The sequence below is a fragment of the Engraulis encrasicolus genome, chromosome 16, assembly GCF_034702125.1.
Source record: "Engraulis encrasicolus isolate BLACKSEA-1 chromosome 16, IST_EnEncr_1.0, whole genome shotgun sequence".
Taxonomy (NCBI): domain Eukaryota; kingdom Metazoa; phylum Chordata; class Actinopteri; order Clupeiformes; family Engraulidae; genus Engraulis; species Engraulis encrasicolus.
The window spans coordinates 7,336,892-7,360,891 of record NC_085872.1 but is presented as its reverse complement, the minus strand read 5'-3'; the positions used below and the strand labels follow the sequence as shown (position 1 = coordinate 7,360,891).

The window sequence follows — 24,000 nt, the reverse complement described above, 5'->3', positions numbered from 1 at the left end:
CATTTTCTTTCGAGTAATGTACTTCGGTACATTTTACAGCATAAGCGTTACTGAGTAAAAAACCCCAAAAAAACCTCTAGAATTCTAGCTCAGAGGAGATCAACATTAGCTGTTCTTCCTCTAACCCAGTGCACCCCTTGCTCTGCACATCTAGAGGCAGAAGACGCTGATTGTAAAAAAGTGACTTCTTACTTTTAATCAAAGTACATTTTAAATTATTTACTTTTTACTTGAGTATATTTTTTGACTGGTAAATTTACTCGTACTTGAGTACATTTTCAACAGAGTAACAGTTCTTGTACTTGAGTACAATATTTTAGTACTCTTTCCACCTCTGTTCAAATGAATGAATGAATGAATGAATGAATGAATGAATGAATGAATCATGTGGATAGCTGCATGGATGGATGGATGGATGGATGGATGGATAAATAAATGAATTACTTGCTCACTTGTACATAGTATTTAAGAGTTGTAATACTGCATTTTCAGTCATCAAGATCGTTGAAGTTATCACAGTAATGAACCAGGAAAAAACGGAGACCACGGAAAAGTATTTGCAACGCATCAGTGGTGAGTTTATGGAGCGTTTGTGGCAGTTTATGAATGGTCTTCCGTCTTTGGAGCAACGGTGGCCTGATGGTTATGTACATTTGTACTTTTTACTGACACAGACTTGGAGAAACAGTTAGAGGAGCTACTAGGACTGGTGGAAGGCAAAACCAGTGAGAACGAGGCCCTTGGTGAGCAAGATGCTTTCGTTTTTTTCTGAGGGAAATAAAGTATACTAGGAAAGGAAACAGTTGCCATTGCACACTCAGAACTTTTTGCAGTAATGTATTTTATTTGACCAATGTTAACAGAAACAGTTTTCAACAGTTTTTTTGCCCCCGAGTTTTCAACTGCTTTTTTCTGATTGTGACGATAATGACAATAACTGTTTTCAAGTAACCTATTTGACCGCTGTGCGCACCTCAGATGGTGTACGTTTACTAGAACCAAGAAGAGGGTGCTAAAGGTGATAATGTATCTGCATCTGGGAAAAAATATTGAAATATTATTTGAACTGACCTTCATGATTTTTTTTGCACATCACTTTGGTTTTCTCTTCCTTCTAGTTGTACAAATTATGGTCCTCAAGGCAACAGAGACCTCGTTGACCAAACAAATAGAATCTGTAAAGCACCAGCATGATGAAACAGCAAAAGGTAGGTGAAGTGTCATAACTGCAGCTACTCTGATACACCAGCCCAAAAATCAATACACATTTAAAACAAGAAAGAAGAAGGGAATGTCACTAGTCCAAGTTTAGTGAAAGCCGATGCTTAAAATAAAAATAAAAACATATAAATAATTTAAAATGAAAGCAACTTTTGAGGCTCTCCTTACTGAAGTTAAATAAAACCCTTTCGTGCTACATCATTTTCATCATTTACAATGCACATGTGCTGCCACTAACATAGATAGGCCTACTGTACATACCTGTACACCTCAAGCCACAAAATGCACATTAGCAGTGTGATGTATGTAGTCTGTTTTTTCCTCATGTAACTCAATTCTTATAATCACCCAACTTACTGTAAATACAGACTAGTCAACTTTGTTTCCACGTTACGTAAACTGAATAGGGCCATCAGAAAATGTGTGCCTGACACAGATTTCTTCCAGGTTAAAACACTGGTATCAATGTTTCAGATTTCAAGAAGGAGCTGGAGAAAAAAGTTCGGGAGCTTGAGTTGGAGACAACCAGATGTAATAGACAAGGTATGTTTTTCATTACAGTATTTCTGCAATGGTTTTGTACATTTCTCACAACAGAATAATCATTCTCAAAACGTCTTGTTCAATTGTGACTTCCTGCTGTTATCTGTGCACATGGTAAAATATGTTTCTCATAGTTTTCAGCATTTAGCAAATGCTTTCATCATCATGCAGATGGTTGTGTACAATTCTCAGCTTTTTTGTACATTAGCAATTGCTTTTGTCATATCACTCAAAAAGCATTGTCACTGAATACACAAAACTATCTCAAACACCAAAACATTTAGGCCCTATGGCATAGTATAAGTCTTGACATGCAAAATGATTTACCAAGCTGCCATAATGTGTTAAGCACTGTATAATTTCCATTGGATTTGTGTCTATAAATGTGATCTGTATTGGTGAATTGCTCGCAGGTAAATATTGACTCTCTCTAATCAAAAGCAGTAGAAGGGAAAGAGGAAACAAGCATGCAATACAACAATAAGCACAGTACTGCATTACATTACTCTATGCCTCATGTGCCCTTTATAATTACGCTCCACACAAAATTACAATATTTCCCTAGAATTTCACAAGACAGTAAGTGCACTTTATACAGTATCAGTGTATTGTTTCAAATTTATTTTTCTTTACACTTCTATATTTTTTCCCACATGGGCCTGCAAGACAAGTAAAAAGGGGTGGTAGAGGGCGCACTTTGACACCTCAATCAGAGTTGACTATTTTTTTGATTTTGCAATGGGAAAACCTTTCAATAAATATGTCTACTCTAAATGTATATCTAGTACAATCTTACCTGATCAATGTAATATAAAGTCGAATTTACAACATTTTCCATCCATTCTAAACAGCATTTCGCTCCAGAAAGCATCCTCAAGAGTGTACTAGTCAACTGACAACATGACAAATCGATTTGACTAGCTTGTCCATACACTATGACACAATGACTAACCATTCTGCTGGCACTGACGCGTTCATTGACACAAAAACTTGGTTTTGGAAGACAAACTAAGGATTTTGAGGAAGAGACTTGGTTTTGCAGGTCATCCATGGTGTTTTGCCATTTGTTAAAGCTGTTTTGAGAATGAATACTGTGTTTTGAAAATTGCGAGAGAGATTCGAGAAATGTACAAAACCAATTGAGAAATACTGTATTGTCAATGTTTCCCACAGGAAAGGGCTTAGTCAAGGTAGTGAATATTGGGTTGCGGGCGGGGCAGGAGTGTGGATAGGGTTGAGGTGGGAGGTGATAGATAGATAGATAGATAGATAGATAGATAGATAGATAGATAGATAGATAGATAGATAGATAGATAGATAGATAGATAGATAGATAGATAGATAGATAGATAGATAGATAGATAGATAGATAGATAGATACCATCATTTTAATAACAGTATATCCTGATAGAGCATAAATAGGCTCATTAGATAATGCAAGGCCATGACAAAACCTGTAGATATCATACATAGACGGTTTATGGCCGGATGGTTTGCAACCCCACTCCCTGATAGTCGTGCTGGAGGTAAATGCGTTGGGTGAAAAACTGTTATTGTCAAGGGACATCATCTTAGTGAACTGTTTTACTATGTCATTTTACAATGATGTAACGGTGATTAAATAACATTATGCCTCATCTTCTGCAGCTGAACGGATAGACAGTCTGATTCTGGAGATCTCAGAGTATGAGGCCAACGTGACTCATTTCAAGAAAGTGAATCAACAGAAGCATGCAGGTACTCAAATATGAAGAAGGAGTTTGAGTTCCCAATGCCCAGTCACAGTCATGAAGGGTATTGACAGAGGATGTCTGAAAACAAATGGCCTTCCTGGGGCGTGATACTGAATATTTGACATTGTAAATTGGACATAAATGTTGTCCGTCTTATTCCTGGAGTCACCGTTGTAGCAATGTAAAAGGAGTGCAATTTTTGGTTTATTCGAAGACACATGTAAACTAAGCAGCAACTTTCTAAAAGTTTTTGTGAAACACAAGTTGTTTAACCCATTTTAACGCCGGCTGAATGCCTAAGCCCTTTTTTGGGAAAAGGTGCCCGCTGCCTATTATAACCTAAATATCTCAGCCTCCAAAGCACATAAAAACGTGAAAAAAATGTATTTAACACTATGACCCACATCTTGCATTAGAATGTGGCCATTCAGCTCTAACATACACACGTTTAATGAAAAAAAAACCCCTCAAATCTCAAGAGCATGAATGCAGCGTACAAGTAGTATATGTTACGTATATGCAGCATCAGGCTAAAATGGGTTAAATATGCTGGTTTTATTTTAATGGTACAGTATTACTTAAAGGGACAGTTTGGTCAATTTCAACATGCAGTTGTAATGGTCACACTACCCTGGACTTGTCAGTGCCTGAGATTTTTTTTTCTTCTTCTTCAGCCGTTTCCGAGATCCTGGTCATTGTAATGGGGGCAGCTCTTTGTTTACATTTAAAAAAAACGTTTTTATTTATTCCCAAAAACATCCAAAAGGTTATAAAACATCAGCAGACAACTAGCAAAAAGCAGTACCTTTTGGGAAAATATTTGGAGTTGGCCTATGTTTCATTTTTAAAAAATGTAAACAAACGCTGCCCCCATTAGAATTGCTCATATCTCGGAAAGGGCTGAGCCGAAAAATGTGGCATCACCAGGTACTGACAAGTCAAGGGTAGCGTGAGCAATACAACTGCATGTTGAAATTGACCAAACTGTCCCTTTAAGACGCTGTATAAGAAGAAGAACTAGGAATAAGGTGGATATGTGTAGAGAGCTAACATCTGTGAAAGTCACATTTGATATGTGCACTTGGCTTATAAAACTGATTCTGGTTCTGATTCTGGTTCTGGTTCTGATTCTGATTCTGATTCTGGTTTAGAGCTGGAGCAGAAACTCCTACGCATCACTCAACAGCTGCAGGACACCATTGCACAGCTGAAGATTGTAGAAGGGGAGAAGGCCGAACAGGGTTTGTGCCTTACTGTCTCAGAGTTTTTTGCATCTATCAAGTGCAAAGAATTTCTCTTTTTTCTTTGTATAACATGTTCATTATTTTCATCTTGACAGTCCTGAAAGTGATTGAAATCCAGACTGAAATGGTCACCATAGTGAACAAAGGAATCACAGAGAAAGAGTCTCTGCAAGCTGAAATAGAAGGTACAAGTGTAGCCCATTCCCACACACAGAGCATGTTTTTTATTTTCTGTGTCTGGGCTTTTTAGCCTTCATTCAGACAGGAAAATGAGGAGGAGGAGGAGGAGGGGGTGCAGAAAACGAGTGGGAGAGAGAAATGGGAAAGGGTTGGGATATGACCCAGGCCGTACTCAAACCCAGGTCCCCATTAGCATGCTTCACCACAGCACAGCTGTCTTTGTGTGTAATACCCATCTCCGGCACCCCCTCCGGTATTCTTCCACAATTTATGACATCCACTTCCAATGCCCACCTCATTAGTATTATTTTAAATCAACAATTGTCCTGCCACCATAAAAATCACTTACATGCCCCAGGCTAGCTCACCGTTCTGCCATTGCCTCCATCCCACAGCTCTCAAAAGACGTGTTCAGACCTGCTCAGAGGAGAAAGCAACATTGACAGTGGACATCAAAGGTTGGTTTGGTAATATGTCCTGTTGAGAAAGCAGGTGCACACAGTACATATTGTCATGTTAATTCAAAATTTCAAATTTAACACGCATAGTGTGTGTCCTACTCTCTACATGTTGATTTAACAATGCAACATTTACAGTGTTAATATCCCAATGTAGAGGTGTCGAAAGAAGAAGTAAATTCATGGTGTAGGAACAACACTAGCACATGATAGGCTATGTCATAACTGTTACCCCAGTTATTCCACTGTACCTAATGAGGGAGATAGACTGTGTTATTATTGAAATACATAAAAACCCAAAAAGGGCCCACCACAAATTTGATATAACCAGCAGATAATCAGGTGAAAGTCACACTGGTCTACTGCGTACTCAGTCAAGTTACCTGTGTATTGTTGTTATTTTGACCTCTGCCAAGGAGTTTATGTTTTCAGTCGCGTTGGTTTGACAGTCGGTCTGTCTGTCGGTCTGTCTGTCTGTTTGTCTGTCTGTCTGTCTGTCTTCAGGATAACTCAAAAAGTTTGAAGTTTTGGGGAGTTGTTGGAAATGACAAAAGGAACAAGCGATTAAATTATGTTGGTGATCCGCATCACGATCCGGATCCAGGAATTTTGACGTTCCAATTTCTAACTCCACAAAAACAAGGCAGAAACACTTGAAAAAAAATAGGGTGTAACATAGTCAAATGTTCTATCAAATAGCTTCCTTGGCAGAGGTCTGCACTCTCTGGGTGCATTTGCAGTTTACTACTACTTTTACCTTTGACATCTTTGTCCTGATACTCATGAGATAACTGTATTGTCTTGCTCCCTAATCTAGAGATGAAAATTAATGAGAGGAAAATAATGGAGCAGTGCAGTCTTCTCAATGACACATACTGGGGTGAGATATCATCCTTTCTTCACGTTGTTTGGACTCCTGATTGCCCAGGTGGTACACACGTAGTATTATTATAGCCTACTGTATCAGTGGTTCCCAAGCTGGGGGACTCCCGCCACACATCCATGGGGGGTCGCAAAACCCGCTGTATTTTATGGGGTTTAATCATTTTGATGTAATTCATATGTTACACACTTGAGAAAGCATTTAATTCATGTTTGACAAAACAACTGAATTCAAGGTCCACATTAAACACCTATTTAAATAGAATAAAAAAATTAGTAGGCTAGTTATTAGGAACAGAGTGTGTGTGACGTGAATGCTTTGAATGCCTGATGCCGTGGGGGGCAAAAATATGGTTGCCTTGAGAAAAAGAGATTGTGAACCACTGCTGTACATTATCAGTCATCACATCTCGTCATGAAACAAAATCATGAGCTGTTACGTCATCGTCATCAATATGTCTGACTTTCATATAGTAGGGGTTAGTTTAGTGTTTCTCAACGGGGGTGTTCGGGAGCCCTAGGGGGGTATTGAGAAGGAGAACATTGGAGGGCCTTATTTTATTTATTAATGATGAGGGGGGCAATGTCAGGCTTATGATGACGTCATAATGACGACGGGCTTTAGGAGGGTTACTGTATGATGAGGGCATTTGTTGAAAAAGTTTGGGGAACCAATGGGAACTTGATGTCTTTGCATCATGCAATGAATACAATTCAAAAATTGTAGAGATCTATAAATAGTTAACAATAATATGTGAAGTGATCACATAGACTGTTGAGCAACAGCGTTCTCCAGTTCGCACAAGTTTGTTATTTAGGCCCGTGATGTGGTTCCTGACTGTGATCATGCCATGTCTATTATTAACACCATATTTATTATTTGTCACAGAGACGCAGAGAGAGTTTGATGCAATTATAACAAAAGTTGATGAGAACTCAAGACTAGGTATGTATCTCCTTAAAGACACATTTGTAATAAGATCCCATATGTCTGAATCATAGTCATCATCACCATTTTAATCATTACATATGTCTTTAATGCTGATATTTCCGTAATATGAGATTCTTTGATTAAACTGATCATTGCCACAGAATGTCAACCTGCATGAGTAATTATAAACTTCATTATTATTAAATATGTTTACCATCCATAATGTCATAGTATTTCTTAAAATACAACAATTTCAATATATTAATATTTGACAATGAAGTGTAGAAAATAATGATGGTATAATAAGTATCACTAATAAGTATGTATATTAGTATTGAAGTTTTACTCAGTGTTTTGTTTGTATTTTCAGTTCTGAGAATGAATCTGTTAATTTCGGAAATTGAGAAACTACAAAGGGACTTGCCTGGAAAGACAGGGGATTCAAGAGGTATCCACACATGTCTCAGCTCAGTTGTTAAAGAATACATTCGATTTTATAAAAGGGATTCTTTTCGGCTCTTATTCTGTTTGTGTTGTTTTTGTGTGTCCCCAGAGCTGGAATATGAGCTGGAGAGCAAAATAGAAGAACTGGAGAAACTGGAGAAACAGCTGGGTCTTAGAAACAGAATGGACTCCAAAAAGAGTATGTTTTGTCAAGTTACCATAGTTTTAAAAGAATACTTGAAATCATTGTACTGCATGTTAAAATATAACTGTTTATATTCTAGTAACTACTATAATGACAACGATAATCAACAATGGAAAGATAGCCATGGCACAGACCAATGAGCAATATTTGGCACAGATTGATGGTGAGCCATTCATATGCATTTAATGAAATATCAAAACGGTGCATGGTAGAATACATAGTAATACCTAGTAAACTATGCATTCATCAGCATCCTGTTCAAATATACCATATTATCATTGTTGTATTACAGCCTTAGAGAAAGAGCTGGATGAAATGATTTCAATGGTGAAGGGAGAGGAAGCTGAAAAAATAAAACTGAGTAAGTAGCAACTGAGTGAAGAAATCAGGATGTGTGTTTCTAAAAATGCACAAAATACTGAATCTGTTCAATTTATTTTTCAGTGATGAAGGTACTAGCCCTTGAAAGTGATATCGCCTCATTGGAGCGCAGAATAGAGAAAACTAAACAGGAGGCCACCTATAAAATCAAAGGTGGGTACCATGTGTAGCACTGGTGACAAAACAAGGGACATACAGTAATACTCACATCACCGGGCCACTCCACAAGAGAACCTCCCCTTAAAGGTGCACTGTGTAATAGTTTTAGTAGTTTATATCCTGCTTGCATTCCAATTCATTCTGCCCATTCACTAATGTTACCAAGTATTCCTTATGACCGGGAAAAATGCTATTTTCATACATGAAAAGGTGAATCTACTCCATGTCCACCATTTGCAATTTACAGAAATAGACACTTTTAACTGCAAAATGTACTGTACTTTGGTCATACTAATAAATAGTAGTTTATTACTTGGTAAACATTAATGAAAAGAAAATTTGGCAATAGGCATCACAGTTTCAATGAGTTCAGTTGCAATACCTACTGTAATTTGGCCACTATCATACACAGACAAACATAGCCTAAGGCTAGGGACATGCTTGCTGTGTGCCTAAAACTAAGCTTGCAAGTGTGTGCAACTGAGCACACATACCTGCTTCAGGACAACTGGAGCAATTCACATAATACTGGAGGTATCATCTAGGGGCAGATAGCCAATGGGGCATTGTTGTTTTCCTCCAGTGTTTCACTCTACGTCAACTTCAACATGGATGTTCGGAATCAAAAGATTGTACCTCGTGGTGTGGTCAATACTGCACTGTATGCACGCGTCTGTGTAGGCCTACATTGTGACTGGTGCTCTACCGTGCGTAGAATTGACTTAGAATTGACATGAAATTCGTACGGCAACGCATGTCCTACAGCAAGCATGTCCACAGCCTAAAAGTTAGAGAGTTGGTCTTGAAATTGGAATGCTGAGGTGCCGTTCACTAAGTCTGAGCCCAGCCACATTGTTCCGGGGACGGTCTCTTTTGTCTGTACTGTGTCTGCACAACAGAAAGTCACTTTGGAACCCTGGACAATTGGCACCATACGGCTGCCTTGAGAGCTGGTGTGTGAATGTGTATTTTGAAAGTGTGTTTAGTCAACTTCATAGTTGTGATACTACGCTGTATAGCTAAATACGTGTTATATTGCATTGGTTTGGTCTGGATTTTATAAAAGTGTTAAGTGTGATGTGATGAGAATGTTGCGGGTGGGGGTTTGCTTTCCACCCTTAAATTAAGATATTTTGTACTGCTCTAAAGCATGTAGTCCTATCAAACGTTTTGCATGGCAGAACAAAAAAGTGCTTTTAGACCTCTCCTGAATTACTTGTGTGGTGTGTTGAAGATAATTTTCCAGAGTTATGTTGAAAATTCAAGGACTTTTGCCAGCAGGCTTGTGTGAACAGGGCCAGGTGAAGAAGAATGAAGGGTTGTCCAGTGGGTGGTTGCCCAAATCTGTGGATGTTAACCAATTGCTTCTCAGAAAAAAAATCAATCATGCTGTGTGTCTCTTTGTCAGTGAACTGTCTAATCTGATTGAAGCTTGACAGTATCCTTACTAGGGGGAAAATCCCCCAAATATGCTCCCAATACCTCCCCCACCCCTGGGCCCCCTGGGCCTTTCCAGAAACACTGAAATATTGTTTTTCTTAATGTTTAAGAGATCGAGAGACAACTTCTACAGAAGTACATGGAGATCAATGCGCTGAAAGTACAAGATAAAACACACAGTAAGTGAACACTGTATGGGGTAGCCGTGGCCTAATGGTTAGGAAGTCAGTCTTGAAATCGAAACGTCATAAGTTCCCCTACCATCCATGACCATGGCTGTATGCACTTGAACATAATATACATAAGAGCCATCATCATTTTTCAAGTCGTCAACTTTTAGACTACAAATCACATGTTTTTGGATGAACCTTCTAACGAAAACAGTATTTTTTAAAAATAAAAAAGCTATAATCCACTGTTCCAAATTAGTACGCAAAACATACGCATCACTTTATATTGTTGTAAAGACCTCAAAAATTTATTTTTTTTTCTTATTAGGAGCTTAAGCTAGCAGATCTTAATTAGAACGAAGTGAAACGTATAGATGTGCAGAAATGTGCAGTATAATTAGAACGCAGTAAAATGTACAAATTAAATTAGATTAGCTTAGAGGAAAATATACTGTTATTAGATACATTTTTTATGTATTCATACATTTTGTGATGCATTTCTGAACCATTATCTATGATTGCATACATTAAATAAAATATACTCAGTATCTAATAAAATGTATTAAATTTCAGGTGCGAAAATTGAAGAATTGGAGGCTGAAGCCAGAAAACTGGAGTTGGATTTATCAAAGGCCAAACAGACTGCAAATGACCAACTCGAAGGTGCCTGTTTTCAATTGATAGTAAAATGATTCTGGATGATATATAGCAGTGTTTCTCAACAGGTGTGCCGGGGCACCCTGGGGTGCCGCGGGCCCCCCTCAGGGGTGCCGTGGAAACGTGACTGATGAATAAATTATGTAATATAATTCATATTTGTCTAAATTGATAAGTTAATGCTAGTCAGTGGAATCTTTCATCTGCCAATTACGCGCAATAAAGTAAATATAGGTCGCCCCAGTCAGCTGCAACTTCGAACGTAGGTTGTGTGACGTCTCCAAAAGTGTTACTTTCTAAACTAGTGTGGTATCGGATGCGGTGCCATGTTACAGCTTGTTGGTTTGGGTTGCCTTGAATTTTTTCATGAATTGAAAGGGTGCCTCACCTAAAAAAAGGTTGAGAAACACTGATATATAGTACAGTATTGACATTTAACTCTGAAGCTAGCTAAATGGCCCTGAGAGAAGCCACTCAATGTCAGAAAATTATTATTTTTTATGTGAAGTCACAGTGTGTCTATGCGAGATGACAAACAATTAAGACTAACAGGATAACACATCTGGAGTGCATGTATGTTTCTTCAAATATCCCTTTTTGGACACTGACATATGTATGTTGGCACCAGTGTTGATGGATATTTGCTCTGGTGATGATGGTTTGCCCTTTTGTCTTAAAGATGCACAATGCAACTTTATTTCTGAACCTTTTCTTAGCTGGTTCTCGTGGGAGCATGCCCTAATCTCTTGCATTGCCAGACAAAGTTAACTTTTGCAAGTGTATTTTTCTGGCCACAGACAGTAAGCAGTTGAAAGTGTCTTTATTCACTTTCTAATCACCCACCAGATGACTAAATAACCACACAATTAAAGCTGCATATGTGCTCCTAATCTAATCTATCTGAAATGTTCATCTGATAGAACTGGAGAGACGGCTAGAACTGAAGAAAGAAGAACTGCAACGCCAAAGTGACAAAATGGTTGGCCTAGACAAAGAAAACGGTGAACTAGGTAATCTCTATGGGTAAAATGTTGAAAATTGGTTTAAAAAAATATATATATGTCATTTTTTTATTTCTTTTTATTGTGTATTGAGATATTTATGTCCTATTTAGTACTGAAGCTGATCATTATGGAAAATAAAATGAAGGATGTGATACTAAACATTGAAACCTTGGAAAATACATCAGCCGGGAAAATTAAAGGTATGCATTTTCACATGACAATGGTATTGTTTACTCATCGCTTCAGAATCATTAAATGAAGACAACTATGACAGATATTGTATAGGCCTATCACAATTTGCACTATAACTAATAAGTGCAGTCATTCATAACCTTGTGCTTACTTTTATAGACCTGAAAGAAAAGATTCAAGTCATGACAGTGGAAAATGACGAACTGAAAATCAGAATAACAGGTTTGTATTTTTGGACAAGACTAATGTGGTAACACTTTATAATAATGTCTGGCTGCTTATAAAGCATTAATAACACTTAGTAAATAATGAACCAGATACAAGATACAAGATATTTTACTGTGATGTGCACGTGAATTCTAGAATGAAAAGCTTTGCCGCACAGAACAAATGATGAACAAAACCTTAACAAAGGTTTGTAAATGACTGGGAAATGTTATATTAATATTTCATATTTAGGCCTATCAAACATTTACACATTTTTGTAAATGAATAAAAATATTCTGTTGAAAGGTTTGTAAAATCCTGAACATATTACATTTGTAGATATTTTATAAAGCATGAATAACATTTAGTTAATAATAATAAAAACATTTGTTAATCCTTTGTTCATCATTAGTCAATTATTTAGGATACGAATGATTAATTATTATTATTAAATAATTATTATTAACTAATAATCTTTATAAGTATACACTATTATTAAGTGTTACCGAGCCTGCCTGTTTAAAAGCAGCCCCACAGTATATTAAATGATAAGTCCAGTATTTGTCACCTAAGCCCCTCTGACTTGTCTGCAATGCAGTAGATTTCCACCAGGATTTTGATGGTTACTCCTGTACTGTGTCATGTATTCAGCTTATTTACATTGTGTCTCACCCTGCTTTAGAATGTCTGTCTATGAACATGCATGATTCCTTAAGATTACCCTAAACGCAGGTATTCCATGACTTCTGTCATGTTTTATCTGCCATTTTGTGAATGGCAACTTTGTAAAAGAAATCTGTCCTCTGTATGTAACATGTTACAACATGTAACAAATAATTAGCCAAAGCAGAGCTTAGTAGAGTTTATGTTTCATCATGTCTGCTTCCCTTTCGTCCTCAGACCTGGAGCAAAGCAAGACGTAGATTGCATTTTGGTGCCTTCTCTTCTTTTTTTAGTAGTCTGACACAAAATGGGCTTGGTCAAAGATGCCCCCCATACTCCTTAACATTCATTTTCCTTTTACCTTTAGGTACAATGTACCCATCTTGAAACTCTTAATATTGTTTTTGTATTTTTTTTTTAATCCTCAGATCTGGAGAAAAGCAAACAGGAAGTGATTGACAGCTGTACCACAGTTAAAGAGCAATACACAGGTCAGAAGAATTGTGTTTGCTGTTTGCCATCTTTGCAAGTTATTGGTTCCATTGTGTTGCTGGTTTGTGTTGGTTCTGTGTGTTAACAATCATCCCGTATTCACACACAGACCTGCAGATAAAAGTGGAAGAAGACCTGAAAAAGATGCAGGACATTCCAGGCCTAAGTATGGCGGTGTTCCACAGTACTACATTTCAGCTGTAATGAACACGAGGTCTACGACATAGATGGACTAACATTTTACTGCAATTTTGTTATTTTTTACAGTTTTGAAGATCACCAATTTGAATAGGGAAATTGACGCTCTGAACAAGGCCATAGCAAGCAAGACTGGAGATGAGACTGGTAATATTCTAGAAAATCGTTTTCAAAAAGGCCTTTAAAGTTTGAAACGTCTCTGAAACGCATTTTGTGCTGTAAATCTGTATGTACCTTACTCAGAACTGAAGAAGGAGTTGGAGCAGAAATTGAAAGAACTGGCCCAGATAGAAGGAGCACTTGGAGGAAAGAGTCCAGCAGCTAAACAAAGTGAGTTTTTTGGTTCATACCGTACCAACAGTCTTAGAATATATATGAATGGCAAAACAACAGTACTTTGATTTCCCCAACACTTCTTTCCGTTTTCAGTCATAGAAGTGATTGCTATATTAAGGCAAAAGGGAAATGTGATCGCTGACAACACGGAGGAGTATTTAGCACGCATCACTGGTAAGACCATAGGGGCCTTCATTTAAGTTACAGCAGACTTCTTATTTTTCATTTCAATGAGACCCCTACTTGCAAATATTTGATGAAAAAATATCTTCTTGCTGCATTACCATTCTGACAGAACTGGAAAATGAGCTTGATGAGAAGATAGATGCCTTGCAGGACAAAGAAGGAGAGAGAATCAAAGCTGGTGAGTTGCGCTGGCCATTCATTAGGATATTAGCAAATTTCCCTGGAAGATCTTCTCATGAAAATGAATACCATACATTTGTAATAACTATTTTATTTCAGTGCTCAAGATGCTGGAACATGAGGATGAAATCAGCCAGTTGAAGAACGTGTTGGCCAAAGCCAAAGCGGATGCTGCACAAAAGATTGCTGGTTGGTGATATTTTATGACTAATGTCATCTCTGGCCAGAGTAGTGGCATCACATACTCTAGAAAGCAGTCGCCAAGGGACAATGAAGTTTAGTGACATAGGCCAGATGCAGCACAACAGTGGGCTACAGTTTACTTTTTCCTGCTGCCTTTCATGCCAAGCGCCAGATGCTTTTTGGGAAATGAAGTTTTCAGTTTTGCATTTTCCACTTAACACAGAAGTGTGATTTGTATTATTTTCAGCAATAGAAACTAAACTGAACCACAAGCGCATAGAGATTGACCGTTTGAAGGCTGAAGACTGTGGCAAAGGCCAGAAAGGTATGTACCCCTTGACGTATAGTTTACAGTATATAACATGCACAGGAAAAAATGTATTGTTTATGATTATGAATTCTTATCTTTCATTTCCTTACCTATTAGTACAACAGATTCAAGCTTTGGAAAAAGAGGCAGCAGCTTTAGAAATAAAGCTAACAACACTCAAACAGTCCTCACAGAAAGAAATTGATGGTGAGTAATCAGTTTATACTCACCGTTCACATGTAGGTGAGTAGGCCTGTCATGACTGTAGGCTGTAGGCCTATTATGACTTGTGTGCGTGTAGATTTATGACTTTGAATGATTGTGGATTATATTGACACTATTTTGGTCTTCTGTGGAGCAAACTGGTTGCCAACTGAAATTGGCTCATGAATCGTAAATCAACTACGAGTCGGACAGCCCATTCAAATACATAGGTCGCAAAAGTGTTGTCCAACCACGAAAAACGGGGCTTTATCATGACGGCACCACAAGTGTTATAGATGTTTTTCCTGGTGAATTCGTGGTGACAGCACTATATTGTGAGAGATACGGTTGGTATATGTGGTAATGTGTGTAAACATGGCTAAAATGTTTTTTTTTCTTCCCACCACTACTTCTGCCAGACTTGAGTAAACGCCTTGAGCAGAGCGAGAAGGAGAAAGCAGACAGCGCTAAGCAACTGATGAGTTTAGACAAAGAGAAGGCAGATCTGAGTAAGCCAAACACTACACTTTATCTTGAACGGATGAGCATTTCATTACATTCTTGAAATACTTTGTGTCCATCCATATCAGATAATGTCGTGTCTATTCTGACTACTCTGAACTCACAGTGTTTTCCTCCCCAGTTTTGAAGAACATTGAGATGCAGAATAAAATAGCTGCTCTCCTGGATACCGAGAAAGACATAAAGCAGACGGCAGCAGATGAAATCGCTGGTAAGAGATGACCACAGTGATACTGGGGGGTGAACTAAGAAGCTGGTTCAGGAGTAAACCAGGTTACGTTAAGAGGTAAATCGTCTAATAGAAGAGAGAAGAGCTTGGAGTCCGATGAGTCTTCTATTAGATGATTTACCTCTTAACTTAACCTGGTTTACTCCTGAACCAGCTTCTTAGTATACTCCTCTGGGCTTCTGGTATCTCTCCTCCTCTGATCGCAATGCATGACAAACCTGACGATGAAATCTCCTTTTCCCTCATAGATCTCAAGAAAGCACTTCAATTGAAACAACAAGAGACTGATGACCTGAAAGCTGAAAATGATGGTGAGAGTAGAACTTACTTTAAGTTAGCCTACTTTGGGCACTATGTATTTTCTTGTGAAGACCAAAGAGATGACGCAAAACTCAATACATAAACCTGACTGTATTCCAGCATGTGCAGATCCAACAGCTTTTTCAGGAAAAATAAAACTTTCTGGCACTTGGTGTTTAGTTATCCCTTGCCAAAGTGTACTTCCACTAAACCCCTTTGGCCATGAATAACTAAATACTGTTTATTTATTTCCCTTACTTTTCAGTGCTTAAAACAAGCAAACAGGAAGTGATTGACAGCTGTACCACAGTTAAAGAGCAATACACAGGTCAGAAGAATTGTGTTTGCTGTTATCTATCTTTTCAAGTTATTGGTTCCATTTTGTTGCTGTTTTGTGTTGGTTCTGTGTGTTAACAATCATCACACATTCACACACAGACCTGCAGATAAAAGTGGAAGAAGACCTGAAAAAGATGCAGGACATTCCAGGCCTAAGTATGGCGGTGTTCCACAGTACTACATTTCAGCTGTAATGAACACGACGTCTATGACATAGAGGGACTTTTTAAACATTTTACTGCAATTTTGTTATTCTTTACAGTTTTGAAGATCACCAATTTGAATAGGGAAATTCACGCTCTGAACAAAGCCATAGCAAGCAAGACTGGAGATGAGACTGGTAATATTCTAGAAAATCCTTTTCACAAAGGCCTTTAAATGTTGAAACATCTCTGAAACGCACTGTGTGCTGTAAATCTGTATATGTACCTTACTCAGAACTGAAGAAGGAGTTGGAGCAGAAATTGAAAGAACTGGCCCAGATAGAAGGAGCACTTGGAGGAAAGAGTCCAGCAGCTAAACAAAGTGAGTTTTTTGGTTCATACCGTACCAACAGTCTTAGAATATATCTGAAAGGCAAACAGCAGTACTTTGATTTCCCCAACACTTCTTTCCGTTTTCAGTCATAGAAGTGATTGCTATATTAAGGCAAAAGGGAAATGTGATCGCTGACAACACGGAGGAGTATTTAGCACGCATCACTGGTAAGACCATAGGGGCCTTAATTTAAGTTACAGCAGACTTCTTACTTTTCATTTCAATGAGACCCCTACTTGCAAATATTTGATGAAAAAATATCTTCTTGCTTCATTACCATTCTGACAGAACTGGAAAATGAGCTTGATGAGAAGATAGATGCCTTGCAGGACAAAGAAGGAGAGAGAATCAAAGCTGGTGAGTTGCGCTGGCCATTCATTAGGATATTAGCAAATTTCCCTGGAAGATCTTCTCATGAAGATGAATACCATACATTTGTAATAACTATTTTATTTCAGTGCTCAAGATGCTGGAACATGAGGATGAAATCAGCCAGTTGAAGAACGTGTTGGCCAAAGCCAAAGCGGATGCTGCACAAAAGATTGCTGGTTGGTGATATTTTATGACTAATGTCATCTCTGGCCAGAGTAGTGGCATCACATACTGTAGAAAGCAGTCGCCACGGGACAATGAAGTTTAGTGACATAGGCCAGCAGCAGCACAGCAGTGGGCTACAGTTTACTTTTTCCTGCTGCCTTTCATGCCAAGCACCAGATGCATTTTGGGAAATGAAGTTTTCAGTTTCGCATTTTCCACTGGTCCTCACAGTGTTAGGATCCACTTAACACAGAAGTGTGATTTGTATTATTTTCAGTAATAGAAACTAAACTGAACCAGAAGCACATAGAGATTGACCGTTTGAAGGCTGAAGACTGTGGCAAAGGCCAGAAAGGTATGTACCCCTTGACGTATAGTTTACAGTATATAACATGGGCAGGAAAAAAAATATTGTTTATGATTATGAATTCTTATCTTTCATTTCCTTACCTATTAGTACAACAGATTCAAGCTTTGGAAAAAGAGGCAGCAGCTTTGGAAATAAAACTAACAAACCTCAAACAGTCCTCACAGAAAGAAATTGATGGTGAGTAATTAGTTTATACTCACAGTCCACGTGTGTATATGTGGTAATGGTGTGCAAACATGGCTAAAATGTTTTTTTTTCTTCCCACCAACCCTTCTGCCAGACTTGAGTAAACGCCTTGAGCGGAGCGAGAAGGAGAAAGCAGACAGCGCTAAGCAACTGATGAGCTTAGACAAAGAGAAAGCAGATCTGAGTAAGCCAAACGCTACACTTTATCTTGAACTGATGATCAATCCAATACTTTGTGTCCATCCATATCAGATAATGTCGTGTCTATTCTGACAACTCGGAACGCATGGTGTTTTCCTTCCCAGTTTTGAAAAACATTGAGATGCAGAATAAAATTGCTGCTCTCCTGGATACAGAGAAAGGCATAAAGCAGACGGCAGCAGATGAAATTGCTGGTAAGAGATGATCACTGTGATACTGGGCTTCTGGTATCTCCCTTTGTGATCGCAATACATGACAAATGTGACACCTTTTCCCCTTATAGATCTCAAGAAAGAAAATGCTAAACTCAAGGCAGAAAATCATGGTGAGGCTCACAATTAAACGTTTCATTTGTTTTCAGTATGTCTCATTGTTATTGTGTTTCAAATGTGAACACACACAACTTTGCTCAGTAACATTAGTCCATGTCTTTGGAAGTGTAGCATTGCTATGCGAAATAACATGGGCCACACTTACAGCACATAATATTATTTATGTACATATGTACGTTTGTGTTGAGCCAGCATTCATATGAACAGGTTGGTGTATTGTAAGAGGGAGGTTGTTGGAATGCTTGTAATGCTTCTTCTTGTGTTGTGTAGAGCTGAGAGCTAGTGTGACACAAGCCAAAGCCTGTGCTCACCTGGAAGAGCAGAATGAAGGTAAAATGACCCATAACAACATGCAGAGTACACGACATTGACAAAACACAGACACACAATGTAATCATAGGGAGTATAGTAATGTCCACTCCACACCTTATGATCGCATGAAGGCAATAATGTAACCTCCATTTCCTTCATAGTTCTCAAGAATGAAATTGCTAAATTCAAGGCCGAAAATGACGGTGAGGCTCAATGTCATCTCTTCTCAATGTGTGTCTTTGATATTGATATTGTTTCAAATGTGTGCAAGCAGAAAACTTTGCTCAGTAACATTAGTCCGTGTGTTTGGAAGTGTAGCATTGCTATGCGAAATGCCATGGGTCATCGTCACTGCACATAATATTATACTATACAGTATGTTTATGTTAAGCTATTCATATGAACAGGTTGGAGTATTGTAGAAGGGAGGTTGTTGTAATGCTTTATTTGTAATGCTTGTGATGCCTCTTATCCAATTCTGCACTCTGCCTCTTTGTGACGACTGATCTGCCTCACTTAATAGCACTGAGGAATGAGTTGAATGCAAAGGATGGAGCCCTTAACACACTGCAGACCGAGAAAGACAAAGCTGTAGATGACCTCAAGAAAAGAAATAATGAACTCAAAACCCAACAAGGGAAAACCAAAGGTGAGGTATTAGGTGAAGCATGCAGGTTTCTCTTCCTTTGTAACAGATATAGCTGTATGAAAAAGTATTTGCCCCCTTACTGATTTTCTTTTACCTTTTTGGACCTTTGTCACACTTAACATTTTCAGATCGTCAAATAAATGTAAATATTGAACAAGAATAACTCAAATAGGCAGAGTCAGCCAGTTCCGGCCTTGTTGACAGGGTTCGGTTTCCGGTGATCAGAGTAGGATTCGGCTACGGATTCAGCTAAATCTTAAGTAATGGATTTGGTATTCGGCAGAACCTTAAAAATCAAGATTCGGTACATGCCTACTTTTCACGCATGCACACAAATGATTGATGGTAGAAAACTGATAGCTGGACATTATCCTTCAGAATTTGTAGGAAGCAGAGTTCATAAAGGGGCAAATACTTCTGGAGTTTCCTAAAACACACTAATCACAATGGTGATTTTTTTTTCATCCACATGTCATGTAAGCGGAATCAAAATAGACTTTTTAAAATTAAAACACCTTGTAATCATTTTGCAGCTTTAGAGGAAGAGAAAAAACAACTGGAAGCATCATTAAGGAAAATGGAGGCTGAAAATGAAGAGCAAAAAAGAAAAATTGAAGGTGTGTGTTGTGTTGGTGGTAGCAAATAGGGCATTATGATCTTACGCTTATTTGTTCTGTATGTGCATGATAATTAATTAGTGTGCTAACTAGTAGTACATGCTTGGGCAGTTGTACTCGTTGGCTGTGCTTTAGTCTCAGTTCATGGGTGACACAGACACCCTTACCGAATGACAGTTATTGTATGACACCCTTACAGAATGACAGTTATTGAGTGCTTAATCAACGGCATTGGCATCTCTCTTGTGCTGCAAATGTGTTTGAAAATGCATCAAATTTCTTCCATTAACTTTGACCCCATACAGAATTCGAGAGCGCAAAAAAAGAAAAGGCTGTGCAAATCTGTAAGTACACTGGAGGCAAATGAACATGACTGAGTATTTTTGCATCTACATTTTTCATCTACATATTAATCTATACATACACGATAATCACCATACAACCGAGTCATTTTCGCAATAGCAGGACTACAATCTCACTAGTTTCACAATTGGAGTTTTTTTGGTAACTTAAACCTCATGGATAGATCTTGGGCAAATTCAAAACAAGGAAATACAGCCCAACAAAGGCTATGAGTAGACATAATGTGCAAATTATCCAAATGTAATTATTATTATTAATTATTTTGCTCATTTTCACAGATCAACCAGCCATAGATCCTGCCTCAGCACACCCAAAACTACAACTGGCAAATCACAACACAGAAATGAGACTGCTTCAGAATCCTCAGAGCGTACCCAACCTCCCACAACGATTTAACCATGTGACGGGCACCTTGGCTAGCACTGGGTTTCAGGAAGGCCGACCGTACTGGGAGGTCGGAGTGGATGGAAAACGTTGTTATGTATTGGGTGTGGCTAGCGAAACGGCGATGAAGAAAGGAAGAATATCATTTACCCCCAAAAATAAGTACTGGACCCTGACCTTGCAGCGGTCTGATGTCCTCAATGCAAATGACAGGCGAAGGATTCAACTGAGGGGGGAGGGGGTTGATAAACCAGCAAAGATAGGGGTGATGATTGATTTCAACAAAGAGGAGATCTCGTTCTATGATGTAGACCAGAGAGCTCACATGTACACCTTCAAGGATGTTGGCACTCAGGCAATTAAGTCATCTAATCCAGCTAAGCTTTTCCCGTTCATAAGCACTTGTGAGGACACTGATGTGGGTTCTCCCCCGATGGTGTTCAGGGCTGTGACCTCTGCAAAATGGCTAGAATCCTAACATATTCTTGTTAACTTAGACCGCTGCTTGTACTCAAAACACCACATTCAAGGATGTGATTAAGCAACATGTGCTTCCTCCCTACTTGTCTGCTTTGTGCGCATTGTATTGCTCAAGACAATAAATGAGTTCTTTGCATTGAAACATTTTTTTGGTCATATTTATTCCAAACGGAGAAGAAAGCAGTCCGTACACTTTAGTCAAAATTTAACATACAAAAAATACAAAAATATATTATTTATGTACACACACACACACACACACACACACACACACACACACACACACACACACACACACACACACACACACACACACACACACACACACACACACACACACACACACACGTCTGTGAAGGTTATTTTGGGTAAAGGTAGCCCCAACAGCCAAAGCTGTCCAGAGGACTCGCTCAGTTCTAACCTGAATCCCCCCACCCCCCCATGCCACATAAAGAACATCACCTGCAAGCTGTCCAGCATTGATCCTCAATGTGCTCATGTACAATAGACATGGAATACACTGGTGATTCTCTGGCCATCTACACAGTCCCGGCTGTGCAGGCCACGCCTGTATAGAACTGGGCAACAAACGCAGGATCAGCCTCCTCTAGTCGAGTGATGAAGGTGTTTCGCTCCTCCTCGGTCCATGACTCAAACCACTGTGTCCACAGGCGGAGCTGGCATTCAAAGATGTTGGGAGGCTTGTCCTTTACCTGCAACACAGGCATCATATGACAAAGTGTAAAAGGTGCACCATGTAGGATGGTGGCCAGACTAGAGTAGGTATTTATGCTGCTCATTGAAACAGCGTTGTCTACTGCCAAAATTAAGCTTTTCATGAATATTTACTACAACTGATATTTATTAGTATGACCAAAGAACAGCAAGTTTTCCAGCTAAAAATGTACATTTCTGGACATTCAAAAAGGCAGACAGGGAAAATTGCACTTTTCATACATGAAAAGGAGAGATCTTCTCCACTGTCATAATGAACATTAGAATTTGGTGGTGGTGGCAGGTATTCATGAAAAAAAGGTTACATTACTAAAAATATTACACAGAACACCTTTACACAACATAAACTGATACAAGTAGTGCTGGCCATAGACATGTCTATGGTGCTAGCATTATGCAGTGGGTCTATTATGCAGTTATACTGGCCCATCAGGCCTACTGTATAGGCAAATTCCTCCCAAGATGACCACTACACCTTACCTGCATTGTTGTTAGCTGTGCAAGTAGGCTACACACTTTTCCTGGTACAGCTTTTGCTATAAGGTCCTCTAGAAATTGCTGTCTTTGAGAAGGCCCCCATCCAAGAAACCAACTTAATACACAACGATACTCCTGAAGAGTCACGAATGACGAATGATGATCTGGGGATTGTGTTGTTGCTATGCCAAGCCCATTCGCCAAATGCACCAGGGATGGTGGTCTGGATCCTGACATCTGCAAACGGAGCAGAGAAGATACAGTATACATTAACCTTTAACTGAGGTCTGTGAGTGAATGATGCTCAACGTAGTAGACCAGCGAAGTTGTCTGTCTGTTTAACGTGACACATACACATCTTCAGGGAACATAACAGCCAGGCCTACGTAGAACATCTAAACAATATGTGTTTCAAGACCGTAGCTCTATGATATTCTTCGTTGAGTGTGGCTATCCTGTTACGAATGGGTAGCTACATGAGGAAAATACACCTAATGCCTATGGCTTTCATTGTGTTTTAACGTGTAAACCACACATACCTTTAGGAATAATTGTTGACACTAAGCTTTCCAACAAAACATTCCTTGTGCGCTATCGCACAAATGAGCTTGCTAATGTTTTAGCATGTGTGTGTGCTAGCCCGGCTTTATAACCCACCCGCTGACCTTTAAACTTTAGGGTAGCCAATAGCAAAGCCCAGTCAAGTCTTCTCTTCCAATTAGATGAGCGCAACTACTTGGAAGCGTAGCATACGTCACGCCCCTATTTCTGGGCACAGCCGGACAGCCAGCACTGACCCTGGACAAATTGCAATAGTAACCATTTCAAGTTTTTTTTAATCCTTAGGTATGTATAAATAACATATTAAAAATCTACAGCTTTATATTTAGTGGAACATACTTTCCCATTCATTTTCCCATAGGAAGACAATAAGGAGATATTTGGTTAATAGGCTAATTTTTTAAACAATGAGATATCAATTTGAAACTTTCACAGTAGGCTAATTTACTCAAGCAAAGACAAATATTTTTTGTATTGCAAGTTGTCTGAAATATCATGATTAAATATGCAAATGACATCACATCATCTTAAATATGTGATACATTTTGCAACAACGAGCAAAACATAAAACAATTGCAAAAGTATTGATTCACACTTTTTATTGATACTTAATCCACCATACATCACATATGAAAAATCTACCTTCATCACTTCAGTGGAACATACTTTTTTGAAGGTCAGAAGTAGCAGATTTCTAATGCATTTTGCTATTCAGTGGGTAAAATTAGATACTTTTGACCTTGGGAAAAGTAGGCCTATGTTCCACTGAATTGATGAAAGCAGATTTTTAATATGTGATGCAGAGGGGTTGAAGGATCAATATAATGAACCATTACTATTGCAATATTGTTTTATGCTTGATCTGTTGCCACAGATTGATCACATATTTCAGTACATATGACCTCATTTGCATATACCATCATCATATTTCAGAAAACTTGCAATACAAAGGTTGTTTGTCTGAATGTCAGTTACCAACTGTGAAAGTTTCAAATTAATATCTCATAGTTTACAATTTTACCCTATTCACCTTGTATCTCCTATATTGTCTCCCTATGGAGAAATG

General features: G+C 38.6%; 2 protein-coding genes across 2 annotated transcripts; one reads left to right on the top strand and one right to left on the bottom strand.

Moving 5' to 3' along the window:
• Positions 1 to 498: 498 nt before the first annotated feature.
• LOC134465079 (myosin-2 heavy chain-like) lies at positions 499 to 21,191 on the top strand. The gene is made up of 50 exons (XM_063218514.1): positions 499 to 573; positions 675 to 743; positions 1,119 to 1,208; positions 1,696 to 1,764; positions 3,412 to 3,501; positions 4,649 to 4,738; positions 4,837 to 4,926; positions 5,317 to 5,379; positions 6,197 to 6,259; positions 7,151 to 7,207; positions 7,563 to 7,640; positions 7,746 to 7,835; positions 7,921 to 8,004; positions 8,134 to 8,202; positions 8,286 to 8,375; positions 9,932 to 10,000; positions 10,565 to 10,654; positions 11,569 to 11,658; positions 11,763 to 11,852; positions 12,004 to 12,066; positions 13,143 to 13,205; positions 13,316 to 13,372; positions 13,474 to 13,551; positions 13,648 to 13,734; positions 13,834 to 13,914; positions 14,036 to 14,104; positions 14,206 to 14,295; positions 14,537 to 14,614; positions 14,717 to 14,806; positions 15,223 to 15,312; positions 15,447 to 15,536; positions 15,803 to 15,865; positions 16,120 to 16,182; positions 16,293 to 16,349; positions 16,456 to 16,533; positions 16,632 to 16,718; positions 16,817 to 16,897; positions 17,019 to 17,087; positions 17,189 to 17,278; positions 17,545 to 17,622; positions 17,725 to 17,814; positions 17,918 to 18,007; positions 18,129 to 18,218; positions 18,308 to 18,349; positions 18,627 to 18,686; positions 18,830 to 18,871; positions 19,192 to 19,317; positions 19,851 to 19,934; positions 20,240 to 20,278; positions 20,576 to 21,191. The coding sequence occupies exons 1-50, from the start codon at positions 522 to 524 to the stop codon at positions 21,157 to 21,159; spliced, it is 4,332 nt and encodes a 1,443-aa protein (XP_063074584.1). The 5' UTR covers positions 499 to 521; the 3' UTR covers positions 21,160 to 21,191.
• A 112-nt stretch (positions 21,192 to 21,303) lies between these two features.
• Positions 21,304 to 23,021, bottom strand: c16h14orf119 (chromosome 16 C14orf119 homolog). Its single transcript, XM_063218515.1, has 3 exons — positions 22,913 to 23,021; positions 22,377 to 22,610; positions 21,304 to 21,874 (listed from the first exon to the last, which is right to left on the bottom strand). Exons 2-3 carry the CDS (start codon positions 22,608 to 22,610, stop codon positions 21,701 to 21,703), a joined length of 408 nt encoding a protein of 135 aa, XP_063074585.1. The 5' UTR covers positions 22,913 to 23,021; the 3' UTR covers positions 21,304 to 21,700.
• Positions 23,022 to 24,000: the final 979 nt, after the last annotated feature.